Genomic DNA, 27,432 nt, shown 5'->3' on the forward strand with positions numbered 1-27,432 from the left:
TAACGACGAAGAACCATTTTATTCATAGAGATTACGGTTGTTTACAATATCAACGTACATTTTATTGGCATGCTAGCTGGTGATGCATTTTAAAAAGTTTTCTTTTTATTAAACAAAGTATATTATTACTCCGCTCGACTATCTGGAGATGTGTAGTTCATCACGTGTGTTCAGACTATGAATTCTGGACTCTAATACTTAATTACCCATCAACACTAGGGGCAGCTGCAGAAATGATGCTTTAACATTTTAATATAACAGCTATGTGTCTTAAATGAAAATTAATGATCAATGAGAAAAAAAAACCATACAAAACAACAACACAAAATTAAATGTAAAAAGAGAAATGCACATTGACGTGTAAATATGGAATCCAGTTTTCAGTACTTCACGATTCAAAAGAAAAAGTAAAGAAAGCCAAAGACTGCAGTGATTTCTACCACACATGCAAATAAATAAACAATAAATAAACAGCAGCGGCGTCTAAAGCTTGGTTGATTTTTAGCAAAAACTGCGAACCAATAAAGCGTTTTATTATGCAAAGAACAAGTGATCCTAGAATTCCTGACCTCCAGAAAACCTGCCATTATTCCAATTCATATAAAGTCGTAAATCAATCTTTTCCCAGCATTTGAACGATCCAACTGTTTTTAAGAGCGGGTAGCATAATCATATCATAAATAGATCAAAGTGTTTTGACAAACGGTAGCCTTTCAAAAAAAAAAAAAATTTTTTCTCAATATAGCATTTTTATAAATATTTGTAATCATACCGAAATTATATTTCTCCTTCATTTATCTCATGCATATATTCATCTGCTTGAAAACAATTGTTAAGCATGAACATCCTCAACACTGAGGTGCGATTACATTCCTACAGTAAAAAGCCTCTAAATAATAGAAAATACAGAGTGTCTCAAGGTAGAAATGGTGTTAAACCGTAACTACAACTCATAAAATGCATAATTACCCATTAAACAGTGTTCAGTTAGTACTCTAATATATCTGCTTGTCTTACAACAATGTAAAAGCCACTAGTTTCAAATGCTCATGTTAAGACTCCAGGCTAAATGGGAGTTCTGGCTATATGTGGCAGAAAATTGCTTGTTTTTGGCTTTCACGACAAGACAAATTGACGGTTTTGACTCTGTACGTGTATTATGTTGAATCTTTTTTCAAACCAGCGCTGATGTGTGGAGCAAAAAATGAAATCCAAATGATATGACAAAAAAAAAGCAATTTCTGAGATAAACCCCTTTGCCAAAGATTTTACGACAGCAACAACAACAACAAAAACATCTTGTCATCTGCATTGTTTTTTTTTTTCATTTTTAATAGATTTCCTCTTGAAAAAGCAATTAACTAACAAATCTCACTTTCTAGGGGTTAAGTAACACCATGTCCTAAATAGCCAAAAGCCAATGTCCGAATTAGCCAATCAGAACGTCTGATGTGTAATATACATCTATCTCGACCAATGAGAATTCACCGGGGGGCGAAGCTATACCAACTGCAATGTGGCAAATAGAAACAAAGAAAAAACTGCTTTTAAATCTTTTTTCTTCTCAAAAAAAAAGGATAAATATCTAACAGATCACACTTAAGTTGCATTCATGTCCCAAGCATTAAGTAATTTCTCTGTCTAAAAATAGAAAAAGCCTAAAAACCAAAGCTAACCTGAACATATTTGATATGCAGCTAGAGAGAGATTGAGATATCGATTGGCTTTTGTGTGACTGGTTAGGACGCAGTGTTACAAAAACACTGTTAACTTTAGTTTTAGTGTGTGTCTGTGTGTGTGTGTGTGTGAGATGGTTTTCGCATGCAAGGTTTTTGTACAGAGTATGCGTGCGCAGGAGTGCGTCTTAAAACCATTTCCTTTTCCTCGCTAACGCTGACGTTTTGAAAGGAGAGGTTTTGGTCATGGCACAACTGCATGATTAAGGAATGACGGAAAGGAGAAAAAAGAAGACAGGAAAGACAGAATGAAAGATAAAAGGAGAGAAAGAATAAGAAAAGAGATGAGAAAGAATGGATTGTGCTAGCATTTTTGGGTTGCTTTCCCTTTTTCCAAGATATCGTACGTCTTCTGTGCCTGTAGAAACGGGAAAAAGAGGTTTCAAATTTGAAGTGCATAATTCATGGATGCTTGGGAAGACAGGCCTAAGCTTGGACTTTTTTTTTTTTAAACAGAATCATATACAAATATTAAAGCATCAAAAAATTAAAGAAGTTTAAATTTACTATTAAGAAAATGCACTCTACCATTTTTATTTTATTTTAGCTAAAAGAAAAATGTTCAAAATATTTTTGAATCCGATATTGCAATCAAATAAAATCTTTATGTCTAAATAAGGTATCTTCCAAATTTGAAGTTGATCCTAAAAAAAAATTAGGTCCCTGAGTGTTTTAATTTAGGGCGTTATACCACAAACATCCACCGACTGAATTTTTTTTGAGGCATTTTCCTGTCACAAATGTCTAAATATCTCTGTGAATATTGCATCTATCACAAAACAGACTCAGACCTTTCTGACGAAATGTATTTTGCCAAGATTATAAAAAGTTTTGATTGTAATATGACACCTGACTCAACCCACTAAGGGGAACGAGACTGCCAAAAGATATTAAAGTACCATTTTTATGATAACCCAATGTCCGATTTCAAAATGGTTTTCACAGGATGTATTTTGAGGTTTAAAGTTTTCAAATGATATGCATCATACTGCATGTGTGTTTTTGTACTCATTCAGAAAATGTGTAATAGCGCCCCCGAGTGTATAACAGTGAAAACACAAAAAGCCGTAAAAACTCGTCAATGAGTTAATAAATAAAAAAATTTATACTATAGTAAAAAAAATCTATATTTAATCTATATATATTTGCCTGTTCATAATTAATTATGCTGCCTACTAAAAAAATACCTATTTCACTAGTAGGTTTACAAATAGATTTAATACTTTATCAAATATTAGCATCTTTACGACATGCTAACCCCAAACTCCATTAGAACCAACTGAGAGTCGTTTCTCCTGTGAGCTATTTGTGAATCATGAGTTGCAATCCATTTCAAGTGAGACGGCTAAAGCCAGTCATTAGCTAAGGTTTATAATGGACTGTGAGCGCGTGTCTCACCTGTGCACACGCCGCTACACCATCTCGTACTGATTGGCAGTGATGAATCGCGACAGACAGCAGGCCAACAGCATCCCGATCAGCTGAAAAACACACACGCAAGTGGCCGTTACCATGGCAAACCTGTTTTCCAGGGCTTTTTTGCTTCCTCTTGCAACGTAATTGCTAATTAAATTAAATTGCTACAGACGTTACTGCCGGCTGCTCTCTCGGGGTTTACCGTTCGCTCTCTCTGCACCAACCAAATGCTAGTTATAATCATAATGAATGTTTACTGATTCCCATTTAACCGAGCCAAAAGAATTCCACATGTGGGGCGGAAGATTAGTCTCTGAGAGATCTGTCATTGATTCGGGCCGCCCGTGTGCTCACAGATTACATTTACAGTTCAAGTAGCATCTCGGAGGGGTCGAGGTGTTTCTGCGCGCCCTTTGGACCCATTAGTACGGATGGAGAGAGATCTGCATAATGGTCCCGAGGAGGAAGTGTGAGTGACAGAGGGCCTGATTACTTTTGAAGCAGCATGTTTGCTAGCAAACCCCAGCTGCGCCACACGCTCAGCTCCCGCTCGTGTGTCTATGTGTGTTTACTAAATGAGGGCTGGGAAAACACAGACAGCCCGGGGTTGTCATGGAAGCGCGGCTCTCGCTCGAGCTTTTAGACGCGAGCGCACGCAGCAGCACACAGTGACTCATTTCGACAGCGTGCACCGCTCCACCTGTGTGAGACAACAACAGCCAGCTGTTCAGCTCGCTTCAGCGGTAAACGGAAGACAGATTGGAGTAAATATTTGCTTGCAAATGATCGCCTCAGATGTGATTATGACGTCTCAAGCAGAGGAAAAACATTCCTGTTTAACATTAGATGAAATTGACGGTGTGTGATTTCTTCAGTTAATAAAATCAACCAATTGCGTGAGATTGGGGCGGGACTTTCTGTTTGTTTGACCAATTAAGAGGTAGTTTCCTTATACATAACAGCAATCATTTACATGTCTTAAAATATTGATATTAACAAAAGATAAAAACAAAATGTTTTAAAAATGAGTGTAAATATATATAATGTATTAAATGTTTGAAAAACAAGTCTAGAAAGACTTTTCAATTGTTTAAAATAAAAGTGTACAATAATAAAAGTGTATAATATGAAATGTACATTGTTTAACTTTCTAATAATATTTATTAGAATTTACAAATGTATTATTATTAACATTTATTTATTATGATTATTTGTTTTTAATGAAAAGATAAATTAATTTGAAATAAAACTCACAAATATATATTCAAATGTTTTTTATTTTAATGTAAACAAATGTAAAAAAAAACAAATGTGTAGAATATATTTAAAATGTTTAAAATACAAATAAAATAATGACGTTTAAAAATAAAATAATATTATTTTTACATGTTTTAAATAAAATTAAAAAAAATTAATTTACTTTTTAATTTTTTTTTTATCGAGTAAAAGATGGAGCAAGTCTGCATCCCTACCTGCGAGAATGCAATTCCAAACGTTACTCCAGCAATAATGCCCATGTTAGTCTCAATGAAAGTCGTCACTAGCTCATAGCAGCCCTGCACACAACAGAACGATTATAAACGCATGAAAAACACAACCAGTGAGTGTTTGTGCGACTGTGCATGTATGCGTGTTACCTGCTGATGGATTTTGGTGGGAGCTATGGTGGCGTTTCGCAGGTCTGAAGCGGTGCAGTCGGAGATGTTAGCGCAGCAGCTCGGAGGAAGTCCATTCTCAGGATAATAAACACTGGAGAACCAGCTGGTGTAGTTCAGAACACCACAACAATGCAACTGAACACAGCGAGAGAGAGAGAATCACATTGATGATCAATCTATCTATCTACTTACCAAAACCCCTAAAAACTACATGCAATACCTTAGCAATGCCCAAGAACTGCCAAACACCTACCCGGGACATCTTAGCCACTCCTTAGTAACTACCCAGAATACTTTGAACATTGCAACTGCCCAAAATCACCCAGAATGTGCTAGCAACTACTTGGAGCACCACTATAAACAAAGCATTTAAAAGTTTGCCTTCATCAAGGTTTTCTGATATCTAATGCCAATTATGACACATCTTCTGTTAGGTTTCATTACTGGCGTTAACCACCGTTTGAACGTACACTTCTCTGGACGTTGTCCACCGCGATGCTCCTCTCGTCTTGGGCATTGTAGTTCTCAACGGCCTCGTTGTACGTCCTCAGAAAGGTGCCTTTGATCTGAGCAAACACACACACACACACACACACACACACACTGAAGGTTAGATGTCACCAGAACTAGTCCTCCTAGTGTGAGACAGATGGAGATCTCTGAGAAGCATTATGGGTCACCGCCGGAGAGCCCGATTGTGCACGTCTCACCTCATGACGGAAAACAAAGCCCGAGATGCCAGCGACCAGCTCCGCCAGGAACACCAGAGACAGGAACATGGCATACTAGAGACAGAAATAGTGAGAGAGACTCTGTTTTGGGTGTCATAAGACGCTCTTCCTGAAGCTAAACTCACCAGTTTGAGCATCCATGGACTCCCGCGGCACGTGGCGAAGCATCCGAACAGCCCGAACACAATGATGGTGATCCCGGTCCCGATGAGCACGTAGGGAGCATTGGTGGAGTTTTCAGCGATCAGAGAGATGTACGGACCCAGAATGAACTTCCCCCATAATCCCACGGCCAGCAGGATCGCCCCCGTGATCTACAGAGAAAGACCAAAAACACCACTTCTGAAGTTCAACCCTTCTCGAAAGTGCTTGTACATCTAATGGACAATACTAATATGAATCAATTACTCATTTCTTATTAGCGTTGTTTTACCTGTTAACTAAAATTAAAACTACTTAAAGAAATTATGTAAATGAAATAAAAATATTAATTTCAGATGAAAACACTTAAACTTAAAATTACTAAAAAATAAATAAATATATATATATATATATATATATATATGTATGTATATATAGTTAAAAAACTACTAGAGTTAACAAAGCATAACAAACATTATAAAGATTAAAACTTAAACTACCAATATAAAAATAAAAGCCAATTCAAAACTTGAATAAACTACTATAATAATATATAAAAATAAAAATAACACTGTCTATATGCTATGCTAATTTGACGTCTCGTTTTGTGTCTAGTCAAATAATGAAATAGTTAAAATTCAAACCAATATTTGATAATATTACAATGCCCTAAAAGCTGTAATATGTTCAATTTAGTTTAGATTCCTTTTTTGTTTTGTATTTCATGCATCATTTACATATTACGTGTACATGTTTTGTGCCAAAACCATTCAGATTAGCTTTATTATGTATTAATTATTAGTTTTATATACACCAATTAAATTTCATTGAAAATAAAACTTATTTTGGTGCAACCATATCTAAAAGCAAGTATAAATAAGTAGAAAAGTTGTGTTCCAGTTTAAATGAACAAGTTTTTTTTTTTAACACAATGAGAAGCAAATCTGGAACATGAACACATATAAATTCCAAATTTCAGATAATACTCATAACAACACTACTAAAAATAGTATATTTTCCAGATTTAATTTACTTAGAGCATTTGATTTATTTATTATTTGTTCACCCACAGATGCAGCACAAACAAGCATTCAGACGTGAGTTTAGTGTGTCGACCAGAAGAGGGTGCCTGTGTATTTATTCATCACTGGACACGTGTCGCGAAATAGAGGATCTAACGTTACATGACTGGCCTCACAGAGACATCGAATGTTTATCTCCTCTTATGAAATAAAAAAAGAAGTATGAATCTTCCCACAGAAACGGCCATGAATAAGTGAACCCACATCCCACTCAGCATCTCTGAAGGAGTCATCGCTCTTACGGATGTAATGATGGGGTGAAGATCTGTAGCAGTGCAAGCTAAACTCAAACCTAGTGAGCTATTTAGACAGCATTCTAACTCTATGTTGTCAAAAGTACCAAAAAGCAATATGGAAATGCAACAGAAAACCCACACACTAGTATTGACTGAAATAATCTTTAAATGCATTGAGCTTTTTTGACATAAACCCATTTTACAATACTTTTTTAAAAAACATAAGTGATATGCTAAAACCAAATATCAATATAACGTACATTGGAATTGTAAATTGGCAGCGCAGTTATACCGCCACAGTACGTTTTGTCATTTGCATATTGCTAAGCTAACGAAGCACTACTCTGCTTTATCCATCCTGAGCTCAATGGTAGCAGCATGTTGTGATTCAGGCCATGTCCAGCACCGTACAGAGGACACAACGTCCCGTCTCCGTCTCACACTGAGGCACAGAGAGACCAGAGAGAGATGGTGTGACTCATCAATGATCCGAGAGAGAGGAAGAAACCACTCTTAACTTCCAGGAACTAAAGTGTAAAGAACTTTAAAATACCTTGAAAAAGATTATACGAGGAGATAGAAAGGGCCATTATGTTTCTCTTTGACAGACAGCTCTACTGTCCTTTAACGATGTAGATGAGGGATTCTTGCAAAATGACCTCCAGGTCAATTTTATAAATATATATAATTTTATATATATATATATATATATATATATATATATATATATATATATAATGCAATTATATATTTCTGCCTTTTTATGTCTTTTTTTTGTAAGTCTTTTCAATATAATTCTCATTCTCATTACCATAACGCAAATAATCATTACCATTACCAAAATGGCTGTATTACCACAATGTAAAAATAAAAATTCCATTGTAATTTTCATAACACAAGTAAATAAATACCATATTATCAATGCAAAACATTTTTAAGTATCATAATAAACGAATTAATAAATACCACCATTACCATTATGTAAAAAAAAAAAAAATATATATATATATATATATTTTATGATCATGACGTGAATAAATAAATATCATAATTACCATAATGAAAAAATAAACAAATCTTTCTAAATAAATATCACAATAGAAAAAAATAATTCTAATTATCATAATGGAAATAAACAAATAACTATTACTTACAACATAATTTTAATTACCATAACACAAATAAACAAATATCATCATTACCATAATGCAACCAAAAATATCATGCTAATTACACAAGGAAAATAATTACATTAATAACATTACCATAATGCAAAAAAAAAGATATAATTATAACTTAACACAAACAAATAAATACCATCATTACCATAATTTCAAATAAAAATATAATTCTAATTACCATATTGCAAATAAATAGAAAAACAATTGTCCTAAAAATAGGTTTAATTTTCTTTATAAAATATAATTCATTACATAACTTTTCTTAGCTTTCTTCTGAATGTTTAGGAAGAAAAATGAGCCATTTTTTGAGCTGGATGTTCACTGCAAAACAACAGAAAGAAAATGAAAGAAATGACCAGCCATCCGCTATATACTGTACACTTCATGACGCAACACTGCACAGAGGACCAGAACTTGTGTTTTCCTTCTGAAGGCTGGCAGAAGAAAAGGTTTTATCGAGCAGAAGAATATAAATTATTCATCAGTACGTCTGTCATCCTTCTCTCTCTCTCTCTCTGTTAAATAAAGACGCATAAAACCTGTTACCCAAGAAAACCTTTGAGATCACTTCACCAAACTTTCAAAACTACTAATGGACTTTCTTTCAGAGGTTTTATCAGTTCATGTATTCCCTGTGAATCAAACCCATGACCGGATGTTTCTGAACGTCTCAGTTAGGAGACGCTTTCTGTCCCCTGACACACACATTTGTCTGCTAAAGCAATGTGAAGCGTTCCTTTCTTCAAATGAATCTCAAATTGATGCGGCTCGGCGGCGTTCGTCTTTGATATGTCAGAGAGGACTCTTGAGTTACAGAGAATTTAGAGCTTAAAAAAAAGAGAACAAATCTATCACAGCTCTCGTCATCCAGGAAATCGCTCCATGACAACAGAAGAGGAGGGTGCCATGGCAACTTTCCCATAGTGACATGTAAATTCTCCTGTGGAGTTATCAAATATGCATTTTCTGTAAATATTAAGATTCGGGGAGCAACGGCTTGCATAAATCACCAAATGGAGTGAGGATTCACTTTACACGGTGGTTACAACTTCAAATTTTAAATTATCATTGTTGTTTTTGTATTTTTTTTTTAAACAACGTTTACAGTAAAGTAACCGTAAGCAGTTCAGCAAGCAGTTTTAGTTCATTTTACGCCATCCCATCATTTCTACTACAACAACTTACAGAAAATAAACATGAAAAAAGAAAATAAACAACAACATTTTTTTATTATATGCTCAATAAAGTACAGAAAATATATTTTTTCCTATCTTCCCGAGTAATATATTTTTGTATACAACAAAAATAAAAAAATATAATAAAGTATTATATTTTATTTTTATATTCTTTATATAAACAAACTAATTTACATACAATAAAAATTATTGTATTCTATTTAATCTATTTTTTAAATACATTTTTATATGAACAACAAAAACAAAACATACAACAACAACAAAGTTATGTTGTATTGATGTAATTTTAAAAAATATTTTATAAATAATTTTATATGAACAAAGAAACCAAACAATATACTACAAAAATAAAGTATTATATTCTAATTTCTTTTTATATGATGAACAACAGAAAAAAATGCAATGAAAAACATTTGTATTAGATTCAGTTTTTATCTCTTATTTTGTATTGATTATTTATTTAAATATGAACATCAAAAAACATAATATTTGTATTTTATTTTCATTAAACATATATAAACTTCATATAAACAACTTTAATATTATACTAAATTGTTATATGAGTTGCATTAAGTTTTATATAAAACAAAACAAACAACATACAAAGAAAGTATTATATTCAGACTTTCCTTAATTTATTTAAATGGAAACACATCTGTTGTTCTTTTTTGTGAAAAACTACATAATTTTTTTTAAATTCAATATCATCTAATATTTAAAAAGATGAAATAGGTTACACATTTTAATAATAAGAATATCTTGAAACGTAAGTCGTCGTCCCCCCCCCAACAAGTAACTCAACAGTTTAAATATCTGCTTATTAATCAAACTGTTAAGTAATCGTCCATTTTTACACCGGACGCATACAAAACAATTTCCCCATCAAGCTAAGAGAGAGAGACAGAGGTTTCTGCAAAGAGAAAGAGAGAGAGAGAGAGAGAGATACAGAGAGAGACATTTTGATGAAAAGGGGATGCGAGAGGAAACAACAGAGTGCAGGAGAAAACCATCCAGCTCTTTGCATTTCAAACGCCTGATCAAAACTGCTGTTCTGTGGCCTTGAATCTGCTCAAAGGGAACAAGTGTGTGTGTGTGTGAGAGAGAGAGATAGATAGAGAGAGAGAGAGAGAGAGAGAGTTAACACCAGAACAGTTATAAGCTCTGCATCCTTCTCATTTGTGATTGGATTTAAAATGAAATTAGTGAGGGGTTTTTAAATTGGGATATGGGGGAATCATAAATAAGTAAATCACAAAGGCAAAATAAATCATTTCTAACTTATAAAATGAAATAAAGCCACAGCTCAATCACTCACCCCTAAAGTCTAATAATGTGAGTGCAACTGATACTTTAAAAAATGTAAAATAAAATAAAAAAAGTGTAAAAAAGGTAATGATATCAAAATAAATATCAGAGTTTTTAATGAAACAATAGCATTAAAAAAATGGGAATCTGAGTTCAAAACAAAGTGTAAAAAATGGTTGAAAAATAAAATAAAATAGAATAGAATAGAATTTGAGACTTTTAAATTCACTGACCCCAAATTATTGTAATCACAAACCCCAAATAAATGCAAATATTTAGTGTGGTATAAAAAAACAAAATGTTTCAAAAATTAATGTAATTAAAAAAAAAAGACTTTAAAAAGGGAACACTAATTATAATTAGTAAATATAATAATTTAATATTTTTGATTATAGTATTTTTTCTTTCTATTAAGATGACTGTTTTTTTATACACACTATTAATGTTTAAATCATCGTCCCTCAAATTGTTTTAACTATTGAGACCAAAACTTCAGAACATTAATTCCACTGTAATCAAAATATCAGATCTGTCCTTCGCTGCAGGACGTTAAGCCACAGTCAACTGAAGCCAGCAGGAAGGGTTCATTGCGGTTCATTTCACTATATTTCTACTCAGAGATAGTTGAGCACAACAAATGATCTCCGCTGTCATCCAGCTGAAGGGGAAATCTGTATCCACGGCAACAGGAATCCCAAAACCCGCTATAATCTCAATGCACCCATCAATGCCAAAACAAACAGACGTCCAGCTCCTGTGAGGCCTATCATCAGTTAAACAATACCTCGTCTCTCACATCCATGTTTCATGCTTTTGTATTTAATGTCTTCACTTTTAAAAAGTGGCTGAGAAAGAAGACTAAGCTTAAGAATATTAATTATGTAGTGCACAAATAATATCTATTGTCTTTTATAGTTTCGACAAATAAGTATATTATTTCAGTTACAGTTTCGACAAATAAGTATTTTATTTCAGTTACAGTTTCGACAAATAAGTATTTTATTTCAGTTGCAGTTTCGACAAATAAGTATTTTATTTCAGTTACAGTTTCTACAAATAGGTATTTTACTTCAGTTACAGTTTCGACAAATAAGTATTTTATTTCAGTTACAGTTTCTACAAATAGGTATTTTACTTCAGTTACAGTTTCGACAAATAAGTATTTTATTTCAGTTACAGTTTCTACAAATAGGTATTTAATTTCAGTTACAGTTTCGACAAATAAGTATTTTATTTCAGTTGCAGTTTCGACAAATAAGTATTTTATTTCAGTTACAGTTTCTACAAATAGGTATTTAATTTCAGTTACAGTTTCGACAAATAAGTATTTTACTTCAGTTACAGTTTCGACAAATAAGTATTTTATTTCAGTTACAGTTTCTACAAATAGGTATTTAATTTCAGTTACAGTTTCGACAAATAGGTATTTTATTTCAGTTACAGTTTCTACAAATAAGTATTTTATTCAGTTACAGTTTCTACAAATAAGTATTTTATTCAGTTACAGTTTCTACAAATAAGTATTTTATTCAGTTACAGTTTCTACAAATAAGTATTTTATTTCAGTTACAGTTTCGACAAATAGGTATTTTATTTCAGTTGCAGTTTCGACAAATAAGTATTTTATTCAGTTACAGTTTCTACAAATAGGCATTTTATTTCAGTTACAGTTTCTACAAATAGGTATTTTATTTCAGTTACAGTTTCGACAAATAAGTATTTTATTTCAGTTACAGTTTCTACAAATAGGTATTTTATTCAGTTACAGTTTCTACAAATAGGTATTTAATTTCAGTTACAGTTTCGACAAATAAGTATATTATTTCAGTTACAGTTTCTACAAATAAGTATTTTATTCAGTTACAGTTTCTACAAATAGGCATTTTATTTCAGTTACAGTTTCGACAAATAGGTATTTTATTTCAGTTGCAGTTTCGACAAATAGGTATTTTATTTCAGTTACAGTTTCGACAAATAAGTATTTTATTTCAGTTACAGTTTCTACAAATAGGTATTTAATTTCAGTTACAGTTTCGACAAATAAGTATTTTATTTCAGTTGCAGTTTCGACAAATAAGTATTTTATTTCAGTTGTAGTTTCGACAAATAGGTATTTAATTTCAGTTACAGTTTCGACAAATAAGTATTTTATTTCAGTTGCAGTTTCGACAAATAAGTATTTTATTTCAGTTGTAGTTTCGACAAATAGGTATTTTACTTCAGTTGCAGTTTCTACAAATAGGTATTTAATTTCAGTTACAGTTTCGACAAATAAGTATTTTATTTCAGTTGCAGTTTCGACAAATAAGTATTTTATTTCAGTTGTAGTTTCGACAAATAGGTATTTAATTTCAGTTACAGTTTCGACAAATAAGTATTTTATTTCAGTTGCAGTTTCGACAAATAAGTATTTTATTTCAGTTGCAGTTTCAACAAATAAGTATTTTATTTCAGTTGTAGTTTCGACAAATAGGTATTTAATTTCAGTTACAGTTTCGACAAATAAGTATTTTATTTCAGTTGCAGTTTCGACAAGTATTTTATTTCAGTTACAGTTTCATCAAATAAGTAATTTATTTCAGGGGTTTTCAAACTGGGTTTCACAAAAAAAAAAACAGGTACAAAAAGGTACATTAAAATCAAGAGGATCATAAATAAATGCATATTAAAACAAAATCAATCAATCATAAATCAATCAATAAATCTATCAAATGGGTCATTAAGTAATATATTAAGGAGGTCATCAATTACGCAAATAAATAATTAAAAACAAGGGGATCATACATTTTATATAAATAAAAAAATATAGAATAATAAATGACTAACTAAAAAATAAAATAAAGGGGGTCATAAATAAATATAAACTAAAATAAAAAGAATAATAAACAAATATATAAATGGGATCATAGCCAACTAAATAAATAAAATCAGTGAGATCATAAAAATAATGCTTTTTCCCCCCACTTTATAACAGGCTGTGAGAGTTTGACACGTGAATGGCATGCACACGCACAACAACAGGTGACAGCACACTCATGCTAGTCCTTTATGTGACTCTCTCTCACACATACACACACACACACACTTTCTTTGTGTTCTCACAGGACACAGCTGAGTGTCACGTCACAGTTTGCTGCTGTGGCACTTTCTCTCATACGGTCAAGCTGGGAAAAGCATCTGGTCACACAGGGGCCCCAGGAAAACAAACACAGAGAGACCGCAAAACAACAAATCACACAGTCTGACACTTCCTGCATGACGTCCATCTATGAGAAAAGATCCAAAGATTGTCATCTTTGCCATATTGAAGCATTTCATCAGATGTGTCTTAACTCTTATTCCGTTCTTCATATAAAAATATATACCTAAATGTTTCATTTATTAACAAAACTAAAAGAAATTATTATAAGTGTTGAAATTATGTTGTTTTCTTAATGTTTAAATCTAAAATATAATTTATACTACTATTGATTATGATGATTACGTCTTTAAAACGTTTTTTTTTTTCACTTAAAAACTTAGCTCATTTGTAAGTGCAGGCACCCTTTTATTTAATAAAAATAATAAAAAAAATTATATATATATATATATATATATATATATATATATATATATATATATATATATATATACACACAATTTTGTGAATCCTATGGGGTCCTCACAAGTTCAAAAAACCGTTTCATTAAAATCAATTTGTTAAAAGTGGTTTCCTTTTGAACCTCTAATCAAAATCACTTGTTATTAAATAATAAAAATAACTGTTGTTCCTATCTATTTTTTGTAAACCCCTTTCATTAATGAATACATTAATAAATAAAAAAATCCTAAAAAAGGTACATTTTGTAAATCCCACTTTTGAAAAATCTTTTATTAAATAAGATTAAATTAAAACATTTGTGAACAGCAAACCTGTTTGAAAACATTTTTTATTAAATAACAACAAAAAAAAACAATTTAATATATCTATGAGGCCTTTGCGGCCCCCAGTATGAAATCCTCTTCCATGCACAATGCACAGTAGTTTTCATCGAAGTTTCACATCTTTCCAGTGCAGTGCTCAGTTTCAAACCCCAAAAGATGAACAATGCATAAAGAAAACTAAAATCCCGGCTTATTATCCAGCTTCCTAAGGCTGTTGTCATATGTGGTCTTAAATTGTGGCAGCTCAGATTGAGCTGGTAATTTTCCCTTGTCTTCCACTCCATTGCTCTTTCTTTCTCTCTCTCTCGGCCATTAGAGTGCCGTACATCATCGTGATCCACTGCGGCTTGACGATAAGTGCTGTTTGCTCTGAGAGGGTGGGTTAGACCGTCCGTCGCATGTTTAATGGCCATCTACAGCTGTCAGAAGCACTGGCCTTTCAGCCACATTGTCTCCAACTCCGTTTCCGAGAAATGTTAAATCAGACTCGAAGGAAAACGGCCAGCGACAGTCAGTGTTTCTATGACACCGTCTCGGGGCTGAAAGGTCCGTCATATTATTCAGTGAGTCAGCTGACGGGGAAATAGAGGCCGCCGCTGCCTTAAATCAGAGCGATCTGTCCAAGACTAAATTGACTGTGTATTTGGTGGTTAGCGGGAAATGACAGATGAATATATGGATAGATAAAACAGAGAAATGGTGGAAAATGAAAGCAAAAACAGACAGAGATAAATAAATCTTCTCTAAATAAAAGACTTCAACTGCTATTCAAAGAGTGCATCTGTGAAAGATTGAGTGAATCGATCCGAAGTATCGATATATCGATACTGATGCGAGTATCGAACATAACGATACTCAAACAAAAAATATCGAAACTAAGGAATGTTTTATTTACCACTGATTTTGTTTATTTAACAAAAAAATAATGAGTTGAATTGGACTAATAAGCTATGTTAGTAAATAATTGTGTAGGATAGCATAAAACTTTTGGGAAAGGCAGCCCTGAACAATGCTTATCAGAGGACAGAAAAAAAAAACGTATGTTTGAGTTATTTCACAATAAAAAAACATTAAATTAACCTAAATAGTTTATGCAATTACATTTATTGAAATTGAACATTAAAAAATAATACTGATCATGTTCTATTCTCTAATGTTAATGTAAATCATACACTATCAAAATAAGGGTTACATAGTATGCATTCAACAGTCCCTTATGAAAAATAATCATGGTTTTACTAAAGTGACCGTAGTTCAACTGTAGAATTTGTAGATTCGAATCATGTGTAAATAAAAAACATATTTGAACCATGTGTAAACAAAAATATAACCTAATAAATTAGAATTAAGGTGTATTGTATGATAAAATGTGTTTTAAACAAAGTTAAGTGGTTATCATTAGCCATTTTAGTAACTTAGTAATTTCCTAAATTTAAAAACTGAAGAGAATTAAAAAAAAAAAAATTTTAATTTACTTTAGAATTTAAAAAGTTTAGTTCACAAGTATCCTATCGATATCAATGATACTGCCTTGAAAAATATTGGTATTGTATTGAAAACACTTCATTGTATTGAAGTGTCTGAAAACATTACATTCAGTTTGCAAGTATATATTTAAAAGTATTTTATTTCTGCAATAAGTATTTTGTATGCTGAAATATACTTCTTTGTCACAAAGGAAATCTTCATTAGCAAATTGCCTCACTAACTCATTTATACTTCAGTCCCTCCAGAAACACGCGATTATGCGATCGCCTGATTTAATGCATAATCAGCCAAAGGCCGCATATTTATGCGGGGTTGCATTTTTTCAAATACGCTGCTCTTTTGCCACATAAATTGCCGATTTCAGAAAGCAAAATATGCGTGGCTAGCATTATTAGCATTAATCCCTGTATTTTCGTTGCAAAAAACTCACATATATATTAGCAGAAAGTTGAAAAATGTTGCGTTTACTTCACACAAGTAAAGCGCCATTTTCCCCGATTGCCATGGGAACCTTATGAAGTGACGTAATTACGTGACTTGAACATCATCTGCAAGCCCTGCGGTGAAACTTGAACTCCGGAAATCATTATTATTTGCCAACAAAAATAAGCGCAAAAGAACGCGCGAAGCAGTTTCCCGATTTGTTACATGACAGTGGAGCCAAATTATATTGCGAAAACTTACGAAAACTGCGGTTTGATGAAAAAGAGAAAAAAGGTGATTTCCCCCAACACCCCCTTCTCACTAGGCTACTAACACTGTTGTAGTTTCATTCAGAAGTTGATGCAACTTTACAGTTGTAAGATTGCACTTTTTTGTTACAGAACAGTACCAAAAACTTACAGTTGTAATTATATTAGTAGTATGTAAAATAATTTACGTTGCAGTAAGAGATTGCAACTTAAATATTCTGTGATTTAGATTGTGATTGTGCTCGCTTATCATAGGAAGTAATAAGAAAATTACTCTTTGCATTAAGGTAGTAGCCTAGTATGAAAAAGGTGTTGGGGGAAATCACCTTTTTCATCAACCCGCAGTTTTTACAAGTTCACGCAATTTCATCGCATAAAATTGCAAAAATATCCCGCATATTCCATCGCATTTTTAAGAAAACGTCAATGATTTTTGTCCGCAACAATCACCAAAACAATTCACGTTTTTCTGGAGGGACTGATACTTGAAACAGGAGCAACAATGGGAGCGAGTCTCTTTTTGGCTTTGGGCCGTAAACAACCACGTAGCAACCACCCAACACCAAATATCAAAAAATCATTAAAACAACAAAAATTGTGAAAAAGAATAGCGTTGAATTGTACTGACTGTGCATTTGTAGTGTACTTCAAATATTAAAAGTAGCATAAATTTATTACAAAAAAAAATTAAAAAACTGTTCTCACAGATCATATTATTGAAACAAAAAGCCACTTAAGTGTACTCAATAAAAAGAGTATACTATAATTACTGTTTATTAACACACTTAAGTACACACTTAAATATACAAATTTCAAAGCAACAGAAGTAATTATGAATAAAGATGTACTTAAGTCCTATTTAAGTATGTAAAAAAAAATTGCACTTAGATATATTCTCATAAAGTATATTATTTTCGTAATAAGCGTATTTTTTAAGTATGTAAAAGGGCACTTCAATAATCACAAGAGAAAGCTTCATTAGCAAAAGCTTTACAAACTTTTGTTCAATTTATGGTTAAAACAAGAACAGCTGGATTAGTCAGTTCAATTAATCAGAAATCATAAAAATCCAGATTAAATCCAGGATGAGGAAATAGACTCAAAAGGCTCAACATGTCAGAAAACGCATGCTAACAGCTAGTCTACAACTCAGTAGCTCCTAGCATGCTACACAACATAACAACTAATATAAAATGAATAATTTTAAAGTTAAAAATGATTTCTGCACAAAAAAAAAGAAACCTGTGCTACGTGCTGATAGTTTATGAAAAAGCATACCTAAAATCACCATGTCAAAACAAAGCAAACACAAGCATCTAGCACCACGACTCAAGCTAGCGGCTAATAATAGCACCTCTTTCATTAGCAGGCCTGTGTCAAACTGTTCATGGTTTCATTCCAGGACCTTAAGACAGCAATTCCAGCCACCTTTAAATTCCACAGCCGGGAACTAATTGGGAATATTCCAGGAATGCAGACAGAGAGACTTTCCAAATAGCTGTTTTCTATTGCATATAATTTAAAATGTTATTTATTCCAAAGCTCATCATTACTTCAGTCTTCAGTGTTGCATGATCCTTCAGAAATCATTCAAATATGCCGATTTGCTACTCAAGAAACATTTTTCATTATAAGCAATGTTGAAAACAGCTGTGCTGCTTAATATGATTTCTTAATAAATAGAAAGTTCAAAAGGGAAACTTTTATTTTAAAGAAACACCTTTTGTAACATTCAACCATATTTCTTTTACTATAACTTTTGGACAATTGAATGCTTCCTTGCTGAAGGACACATTTGCTTTCCTGGTAGGTTGACAGAAGCAACATTTAACAGTTATAATTTCACACATAATCACTGTATAGTTCAAACATCCAGACAAAGATTAACCTTAAAAAGCTCTCATCCACCATTAAATACCCTCAACACACTATTAAACCCATGACACACACACAAACAGGACGTTACAGTTGAACACTCTCACCTTCCATAATCAACATCTGAATGCATTGCTCACATTATCTCCCAATCAAGAATGGGATGTTTGGCCTTTGCAATCCTCAATCAATTTTCCTTCCCAACAAAGTCACTCAGAACCAATCAGATCTCAATTCAATTTAATTTCAATTAGAGGTTGAAGTTTCTTTTCTGATGGGTCTGATAACTGCATTCATCAGACACTCCTTCAGCTTCTTTCTGTTCTCCTCCTATTCACAAACCACAATCAGTGTTTCCAGGGAAAGGCAATCCCAGTGGGAAAAATGGTTTCTGTTCTACATGTAAGAAATACACTGGGAATACACTGATTTCTGAACCATTTAGGAGCTTTTTTTCATTGTTAATATTAGAGAAATATAGTGTATTTGACACAAACACAACTCTAATGCTCCTCACATGTCAAGCAGGTATCATGATTAAGCACCTCGTAAGCTGAGAGAGTCATGAGTGTCTTCATAAGCTTCCTTTAATGGGATTCAGGGCTGGATAATACCAACATATCACTTAGAGAAGGTACACAGAGCTGTGAAGATTTCACTGGATGAGTCCTATCACTAAAGGATTCTTAAAGGAACAGCTCATCCAAAATTGAAAAATTGCTGAAGATTTATTCATCCTCAGGCCATTCAATTGGTGGATACGTTTCTTTTTTCATTGCAATAGATTTGGAAAGTTTTAGACTCACATCACTTGTTCACCAATGGTTCCTCTGCAGTGAATGGGTGCCATCAGAATTAGAGTCCAAACAGTTGACATAAACATCACAATAATCCACAATAATAAAAGTGTTTGTAAGTCACTTTTTTTTTTTAACTTCAAAACATTGCTTATAGCTAAAATATGAGTCTAAAATATTGGTTTCCTCAGTGAAAGTCAACTCGTCTGACCCAGGAGAGAAAGATGCACTGCAAACATAGTTTACAAGGCATATAAAAAAAATGGGAGTGGTCAATAGAAGATGGACTTCTTTACTGGAGGAAGTGTTATTATGGATTATGGTCTAATCATCTGGCCGGAAGTGACGGTTTAAAGTTAAAATGCTTTAATAATGGATTTGTTTCTTATAAACCTGCAGCGTTTCTCTTCACAAGATGTTAACTGATGGACTGGAGTGGTGTGGATTACTTATGTTGTTTTTTATCAGCTGTTCGGACTCTAATTCTGATGGCACCCATTCACTGCAGATTATCCATTGGTGAGCAAGTGACGTGATGCTGAATTTCTCCAAATCTGTTCTGATGAAAAAAGAAACTCCATCAGTAACTGATGTAATGCTGTTTTATGTCTGCAAAAAAAACAATAAAACTGGACAAAAAAAGGTCACTTTAAAATACAGGTACAATGTAAACTCAAAGAAAACTATGTTTTTGTCTAGGTTCACGTTTGGGTTAAAGAGGTGTACAATAAAACACGGTTAAACCATGACTTATTTTGTGTACAATATGAAAGATCAAATGATTCCCAGTTCCTTCAGTGTTAATGGTGAAGTTCTATCTGAATAAATCTCTGTTTGATCATGCCACCTCTGCCCTCCAAAGGGAACAATAAGGCAGAAAAGTAAACACAAGATAAAATATTAACAAGCTTAAGGAGAAAAAAACAGAGCATCGGCGCTAAGCATCAACGCCTCCGCACATGAAAAGACAGAATATATCAGCGGCACTGTGGTGCTCAACACTCATTTCCATAATAACACCAAAGGCTACTGGGTCAACCGGACCAGATGAGCCCTTAATTGTCTGCTTGTAATGAACAAGACTGGCAGTGCTAATAACACTAACACTAGCTAAGAGCAAAATTACTCGAGAAGGTCGCCCCAAGAATCTCCAAGTGACACCAGTTATTACTTGTTGGCCAAATAGGTCTAGTAGCACCCTTTAATTACTTGCATATCATATCAACAGTATAAGAACAGTTTATGTCATGAAATACCTAAAGAAACTTTACACTCTGCAAATGCTTGGGAAACTGGGTTTATTTGTTTGCATTTTCCATTTCGATAGAGAAAAACGATGCTGATGCTAACATTATGAAGGTATAGAGTACCTTAATCTGTCTTAATAAATATAATTTTTACCTCATTTACCCAAAAAATAGGCCTAGACTTTTTTTTAATAAGAAAAATAAATAATTAGACAAAAATCAATTCCATAAGACCAGTAATTTTATGACACAACAACAGTCGATATCTTAAACGTAACATCACTATATTGCATCATTATGCTGTGTTTACACCAAACGCGAATAGAATGATTTCAATATTAAGTCAATGTAAAGACGCGTTTACGCATGTCTGGAGGTCTCGCGTTTAGCGAGGCGTTTAGCGTGGCGCGGTAGACGCGAATTCGCCTCATTTGCTCCAATGACGCGAATTGAGTATCTGGCGTGAATGGTGCTTTTTGTGCATTTATCGTTTGATGCGAATTTGCGTCTGCCGCCCGAGTTGAAAAATTTGAACTTTCGCGTCAAATCGCACCGCGTTACCCAATCAGGAGCCTGCTCAGGAGTCACTCATTCAACATGGAGAAACGACTGATGTTGTCAGTGAGCAGTCAACCGGAGCTACATGACACAAGTATCACACACAAGTTCATATTTCAGGAATGAAAAGGACCTCGCTTGGAAGAGTGTGTTGTAAATACACATTTAACGTTTGAGTCACGTACACGTTAATCGACCTGCAGCCTTCCCGCCATTTTTTACAACTATTTTCCCCCTAATTTGCGCAACAGCTACTTTTGGCTAACAAGATAATGTGTTTATTCAGAGGATGTGTGCAGGAAAAAGTGGAAAAGCCCCGAATCCTCGATCAACATCAGCCATCTTGCAAACAGACAACTGCCTAGCACTTGCCCCTCCAACAAGAAGCGGATTTTAGCTTCAAACATTTGCTTTCTATGCGTAGCTATTTTCGCTCTATTCGCGTTTGGTGTGAACATGGCATTAGAAATTTGATTGATTGAGCAAAAAGATTCCCCGCTTCCTTTAACTGCCAGAGATAGCTTAGTAAGAATAAGAACAGGACTCCCATCGCTTGTGATGTGTCCTATAGGCTAGCTATTTTAAGATGCTGGGAACTCTGGGATCACACACAGACACATGCCATTGGTATGTATCAGTTACACCGACACTGCAAAGTCATACTGTCACATCCCGAGCTGATGAAACCTACGGGAACAACATTACACGCTCAATCAATCAAATGAATCCCAAATCATGACTTGTCAATAAAAAGCTACCCAAGATTCAGCTCTGCGTGATTCAATAAAGAACATTTATTGCAGCAAACTTGCCAATGATCTATCTTTAAAGAATATTCATTACCAATTATTAGTATGCTTTGGGAATTTCCCAGGTTTTCAGGGAAAAACAAGGCATTCTTACCATCACAGGGTCTTTTCCAATCAAAGGTACATAGAGAAAAGGTGGCATGAGGTGTTACCTTACATCCTAAGCTTTCAAAATGTCTACTGCATTGAAATCTGAACTGAATGAATGTACCGTACTGCAATCCTGATGCTAATTTAAGATCTAGAGATCCAGATTTCTATCAATGGGAACACATGAGTTTTTTTCTGTATCTCTAGATAATATCAGTGTTTAAACCAGGGATTAGAAAAGGTTTGAATTAATTTTGTACAGACTGTAGTAGAAATGTTCGCTTGGAAGATGAGCAGAAATGCATTTACCAGTTTAAAGAGGGAAGCATTATGAATGAAAGGGAACGGAATTTCTTCAGATAGATCTTTTGACATTTTCGTTTGCATTTCCATCCAGCACGTCACTTTAGCCTTGATCAGACTGTCAGCCCAAATCAGATTTTTGTGCATATCCAATCTAGATTACTGACTGTCCACACTGTGTAATTGCAATGGTTCAAATCTGATTTATGTGTTGTGTAGTGCTCTTTAATTTGACTGAATATCTGCATTGGATTCTATGGCAATGCCATTGCGTTGTGATGCCTACGCTAAAAATAACAATACAGTTTGTAATTCAGATGTTGTCTTACGTCATGAAAATGTGTTGCTGTTAAGACTACATAAATATGATCGGAATTCAATCAGATTTGCAGAAAAATGGGATTTGGGCTGACAGTCTCAACGAGGCTTTTGTTGTAAATTTTAGATAGGCTTAAACTCAATTAATGAATAATTATTTGACTTTCTGATTCATAGATTAAGTATTTAAAATGGATTGCATATAGACACAATGTTTTTTATGGGTTTCTTACTTTCAGACTAGACAGTTACAAAATTTCCATTTAAACAACTTTGAAATTAGTCGTAGCACACATCCCTTGTTAAAGTGCCCCATTTTTTTAAACTAATCCCAAGCCTTTTCATGTTGACGTCAACATGAAACATTAGTATATTGCCCGCCCACTTGTTGGTCTTTTCACGTTGGTCTGAATGAAAATGCAAATAGGTGCCGTTTTTAGAGCAGTAAAATAGCGGTTTCCAAGATTAAATGAAAATTAGACCAATCGTCCAATCACAGCAGATTAGCATCATGCAAAGCAGGGGTTTGGAAAAACTAATCGTTGAGCAAATCGTTTTGGGAGTCGTTGAGCAAGTAAGGTAAAAATAAACACATATTATAAAGACAATGAAAGTGGTTTTAGACCATCAATGCCAATGAAGAACCTTAACCTTTTCACGTTTTTTAACAGTGTGTACCACTAAATACAGTTTACAGCAACAAGTGACATCAATTTGTGATTCTGTTGTTGACTGCAAGCTCTGCACACATAAAAATCCCTTTGGTCCAAATTCCAACTTCACATAATAAATACACCAAGAAAACACAACATATTATGTTGCCTATAATGAAACAACATATTTAGCCAATAACTACCTCTAACTTGTGAAGCTAAACCCCAAAGGCCTTTCAGACTTGTAATAATGATTTTGACATGGTTGGAAACTAGCAATTACGTTAATTCCAACATGACGTGAGCAGATCATTACCATCAAACATGGTATGATTAGCTGTGCCACTTTAAAGCAGTTTCGCTTTCGGTGAGGACATAAAAATGGCCTGCCGCTGGAAACGTGTTGCGTCTTTCCACAAATAGCAGCATGTTAACAAGTGAAACACAATCTAAACTGGCCCAATGTGTATTGCCTATCACCAATATCTTTTCTCGGGCCAGTCGATCTGTTCCCCTCTGCCTCTGGGAGAACAGAGAGTGTGAATGTGTGTGTGAGGGTCAACAGCAGGACACACACTCCTCCATCTGTCTGTGTTCAGATGAACAGAATGAGCCCAACAGGTCCAGAACAGCTAATGGTTGAACCAAGAAATGACACCAACTCCATTTTCATTTGTCACTCACATGCTCTCGATCTAATTTTCTCCATGTTCACATCTCGCTTCAATTACGCCCTCGCTCGCTCCCTCTTTCCACATGAATTTCAAAGCTCATTTGTAACGTTTGTGTTCAGCAAGTGTCCAATTCAATTTAGCGATGCTAATGACGCAGAAACTGCTCACCTGAAATGTTTTCAAATGTTATTTTGCATAATTATTCCATTTTAATGTTATTTCAAAGAATGAACATAAATGCTTATGAAATTTACCCATTAAATTATAGCTACAAGATGCTTTGGATAAAAGTACAACAAACAGGAGTGAATCAAACAACCAGCCAAAACATCTAACCAAACGATACTGATTCAAATCAGTATCGTTTGGTTAGATACTCAAAGTATATTCCAGATAACTCATTTGATGAATTACTGCTGACATAAGTATTAGGAAATGTACAATAATGTTAAAAGGGATTTATTTAGCCAAATTGTGCAATTACATATCATTTGTTTTGGTTGCACCAGGTTCGTCTCTTTAAAAAGCCAAAGTACATTGAAATATTTGCATCTTTTTCAAATAAATATGGGAGCGAACACTCTTCTCCATCATTTGACGAATTACTAGGAAATGTATATAGTCTAAATGTCTCTTTTAAAAAAAAACATTAATGCCTCAGCCAAATCGTGCAATTATATAGTGTGAAAATGAGGCATTTACGTGCAAAAAATAAACATTCGCTTAACAAAAGTGTTATTTTACTGCGTTTAATGCAGAGGTAAACTGATTTGAGAGTCGTTTGTAAATAAGAGACAAGGGTTTGCGCAGAAATTCTACTTGCGAAAGTGCTGAATTTGTATCGAATTCGCTCCTCGATTAAACAGTTAAAATTTTTGTCATAATAGACGTTTGAGATCATACTTTAGACATTTGATGCTATAATGAGTAAATGTACATAAATGTCCAAAATAACTGCAAATTGCACAATTATATAAAAAAAACCAATGAGGCGTATTTGTAGTGAAAAATTATTGCACAATAAAAAAAAATGCTATTTTAGGTCGTCAGAAAATCTCAGAATGCAAAAATCTCACAATTCAATTTATGTCTTTTAAAATGCTAAAGTTGACTTAAAAGAGCTAAATAGTTTTCCTACGACTTCGATTCTAGATTAAAAGGTTCAGACTGTACAAACTTTAATCATAATAGACCATTTGGATTTAATTTTAAATGGAAACACGGCTATAAGAGGAAGATCTTAACATACAACGTAACTGACACTTACGTAAAATGACACTTACTTCATAAAAAATATGCCATTTCAGGACATTTACCGCAGAAATAGCCTGAGTTGTGAGTCATAATCGTAATTATTACAAATAGTTTGCGCTGATATACTACTTGCGTAACTTTAAAATTGTTTCGCAAATTAACTCCTATGAGTTTGATTCTTGATTAAACAGTGTTATACATTTTTGATCATATTTAACCTGAATGAAAACGAAGCTATGAGAGGCAGAACTCAACGTATTGTTTTTCTCAAATAAATATGGCATCTACTCTGAGGTGTTTGGGTCCAGACGACCTAGATTATGGTCAGGCACTGAATCACTGTACGGAATGAGATTAAACATGGACAGAGAGCTAAACAGCCGCTGGTTGGTGGCGAATGTGCCACACTGCATTACTGATGCTCCAGAGAGCACAGAAGGAAATGTGAAGGAGACGGTTACCTAACACAAACCCCGAGTGTTTAGAGATGAGATCTACATGAGATCTGAAGCCCAGACTCTTGTGAAGAAACACGGCTTCAGCTCAAATCAGGTACAAACAGATACACACAGTGTGCAATATGCCAATTTTGACCCACTTTCTTGAATTTGACTATATATGAGTCGTCATTCGATGAGTCATTTGAAGCCTAAAAAAAATGTATGCAATCTTTGCATACTTCTATGAACCTGAAAATCTCGCAAAGGACTCAATCAACAAAAGTTTGGAGCAATATAATCAGTCAATGCAAAATTCCCTCAAACAATCATCAAATACTTTCACATTTCTTAAATATTTGGTCGTATTCTGAGATTTAAATTGACATCTGAGGACAAATTGGTATGGCAGAAGATTTTAATGAATCGTGTTGATCGTACAGTAAAGAATCGCTTACTAATCACATCAAATCGAACATGTGCTCAATTATTTACTTTACAATATAATGCATTCGCCATTAACAAACATTACATAATGTTGAAAAGATTCAACTTGCTGGTCTTTAATTGTTGCATCACATATTTAACTGAGAAGAAAAACTAAACAAACTGTGATTGGATGCTTCACATGTCAGTCAGACCGGTGCCATGTCACAGTTAACTGTTACTATCCAAATGACTTCCAACAGACAGAAACCATCATGTTCATTACTAAAAAATGAGGGTGCAAATGATATGATGAAGGTCATTTCAACCCTAATGAACCTGTTAAATGTCTAGAAGCTGTCCATTTTTGGACATTAATACTTTATTTACAATGTAAATGTCTGTGGGTTCAGATTTGGTCAATTATATTCAATAAATGTCCATGTTTGGACATTAACATTCAATTTATGATCCATCATATTCTGCTTATGTCCATACTCCATATTTGGGCATTCATATTTTAATTATAATTAATAATGTCCATAATATGGCAGTTTTTTATATTCAATTAAAAAATTAGAATGTTGTGCATATGTCCAATAATATTCAATCAATGAGTAAAAATGTTCTGCAAATGACCTTATTTGAACATTAATATTAATTCATTATGAATAATGGCCAACATCATCATGACAATCAACATAATCAAAAACCATCGTTTTTTTTTTTTATTTTTTTTTTATCGTTTACCTTGAAATTCACATTGTCAATCATATTCTTGATCAGAATCAGTGATATTATATTTGTGTTTCTAATGGTCTCAGAGGGGTCCAGCCCTGCCATGATGGAGATGCACTTGTTTTCCAGTGGCGCAATATTGCAAAAAACGCCTTATTATTATAATAAATCACTTTAAATGTTGCACAACATGCCGCAGAAACATTAAACGCTCAAAAACGCAAATGAATGAGGGCCACTCACCCAGAAGACGAAGGAATAGACGATGAGGAGTGTTTTGAGGCAGGTAATGACTGGTTTGGTCTCCATTCTCCTTGGTGCCATGAGCGCAGTGGGTTTGTGCTGCTGTGATTCTCCGTCGCTGCGCTCCAGTCACTCTAGATCCGCCTGTCCAATCAGAGGGCGAGCTACCCCGCGAAGGACCCGCCCCGTTCCGTCAGGTTCCTTGCTGGCCAATCAAAGAAAGA

The 27,432-nt window shown here is 33.9% G+C and overlaps 1 protein-coding gene across 1 annotated transcript; it reads right to left on the reverse strand.

Moving 5' to 3' along the window:
• LOC127943412 (tetraspanin-7) lies at positions 1-27,372 on the reverse strand. The gene is made up of 8 exons (XM_052539882.1): positions 27,209-27,372; positions 5,667-5,855; positions 5,521-5,595; positions 5,281-5,376; positions 4,790-4,945; positions 4,625-4,708; positions 3,135-3,217; positions 1-2,094 (listed from the first exon to the last, which is right to left on the reverse strand). The coding sequence occupies exons 1-7, from the start codon at positions 27,287-27,289 to the stop codon at positions 3,149-3,151; spliced, it is 750 nt and encodes a 249-aa protein (XP_052395842.1). The 5' UTR covers positions 27,290-27,372; the 3' UTR covers positions 1-2,094; positions 3,135-3,148.
• Positions 27,373-27,432: the final 60 nt, after the last annotated feature.

This window comes from Carassius gibelio, chromosome A22 (genome assembly GCF_023724105.1).
Source record: "Carassius gibelio isolate Cgi1373 ecotype wild population from Czech Republic chromosome A22, carGib1.2-hapl.c, whole genome shotgun sequence".
Classification (NCBI taxonomy): domain Eukaryota; kingdom Metazoa; phylum Chordata; class Actinopteri; order Cypriniformes; family Cyprinidae; genus Carassius; species Carassius gibelio.

Coding starts and splice junctions, on each gene's coding strand:
- LOC127943412 (XM_052539882.1), bottom strand. CDS start 27,289: ATGGCACCAAGGAGAATGGAGACCAAACCAGTCATTACCTGCCTCAAA. Junction 5,596..5,666: donor GTCCATGGATGCTCAAACTG/GTGAGTTTAGCT, acceptor TTCTGTCTCTAG/TATGCCATGTTCCTGTCTCT. Junction 3,218..4,624: donor TTGGAATTGCATTCTCGCAG/GTAGGGATGCAG, acceptor TGTGTTTTTCAG/CTGATCGGGATGCTGTTGGC.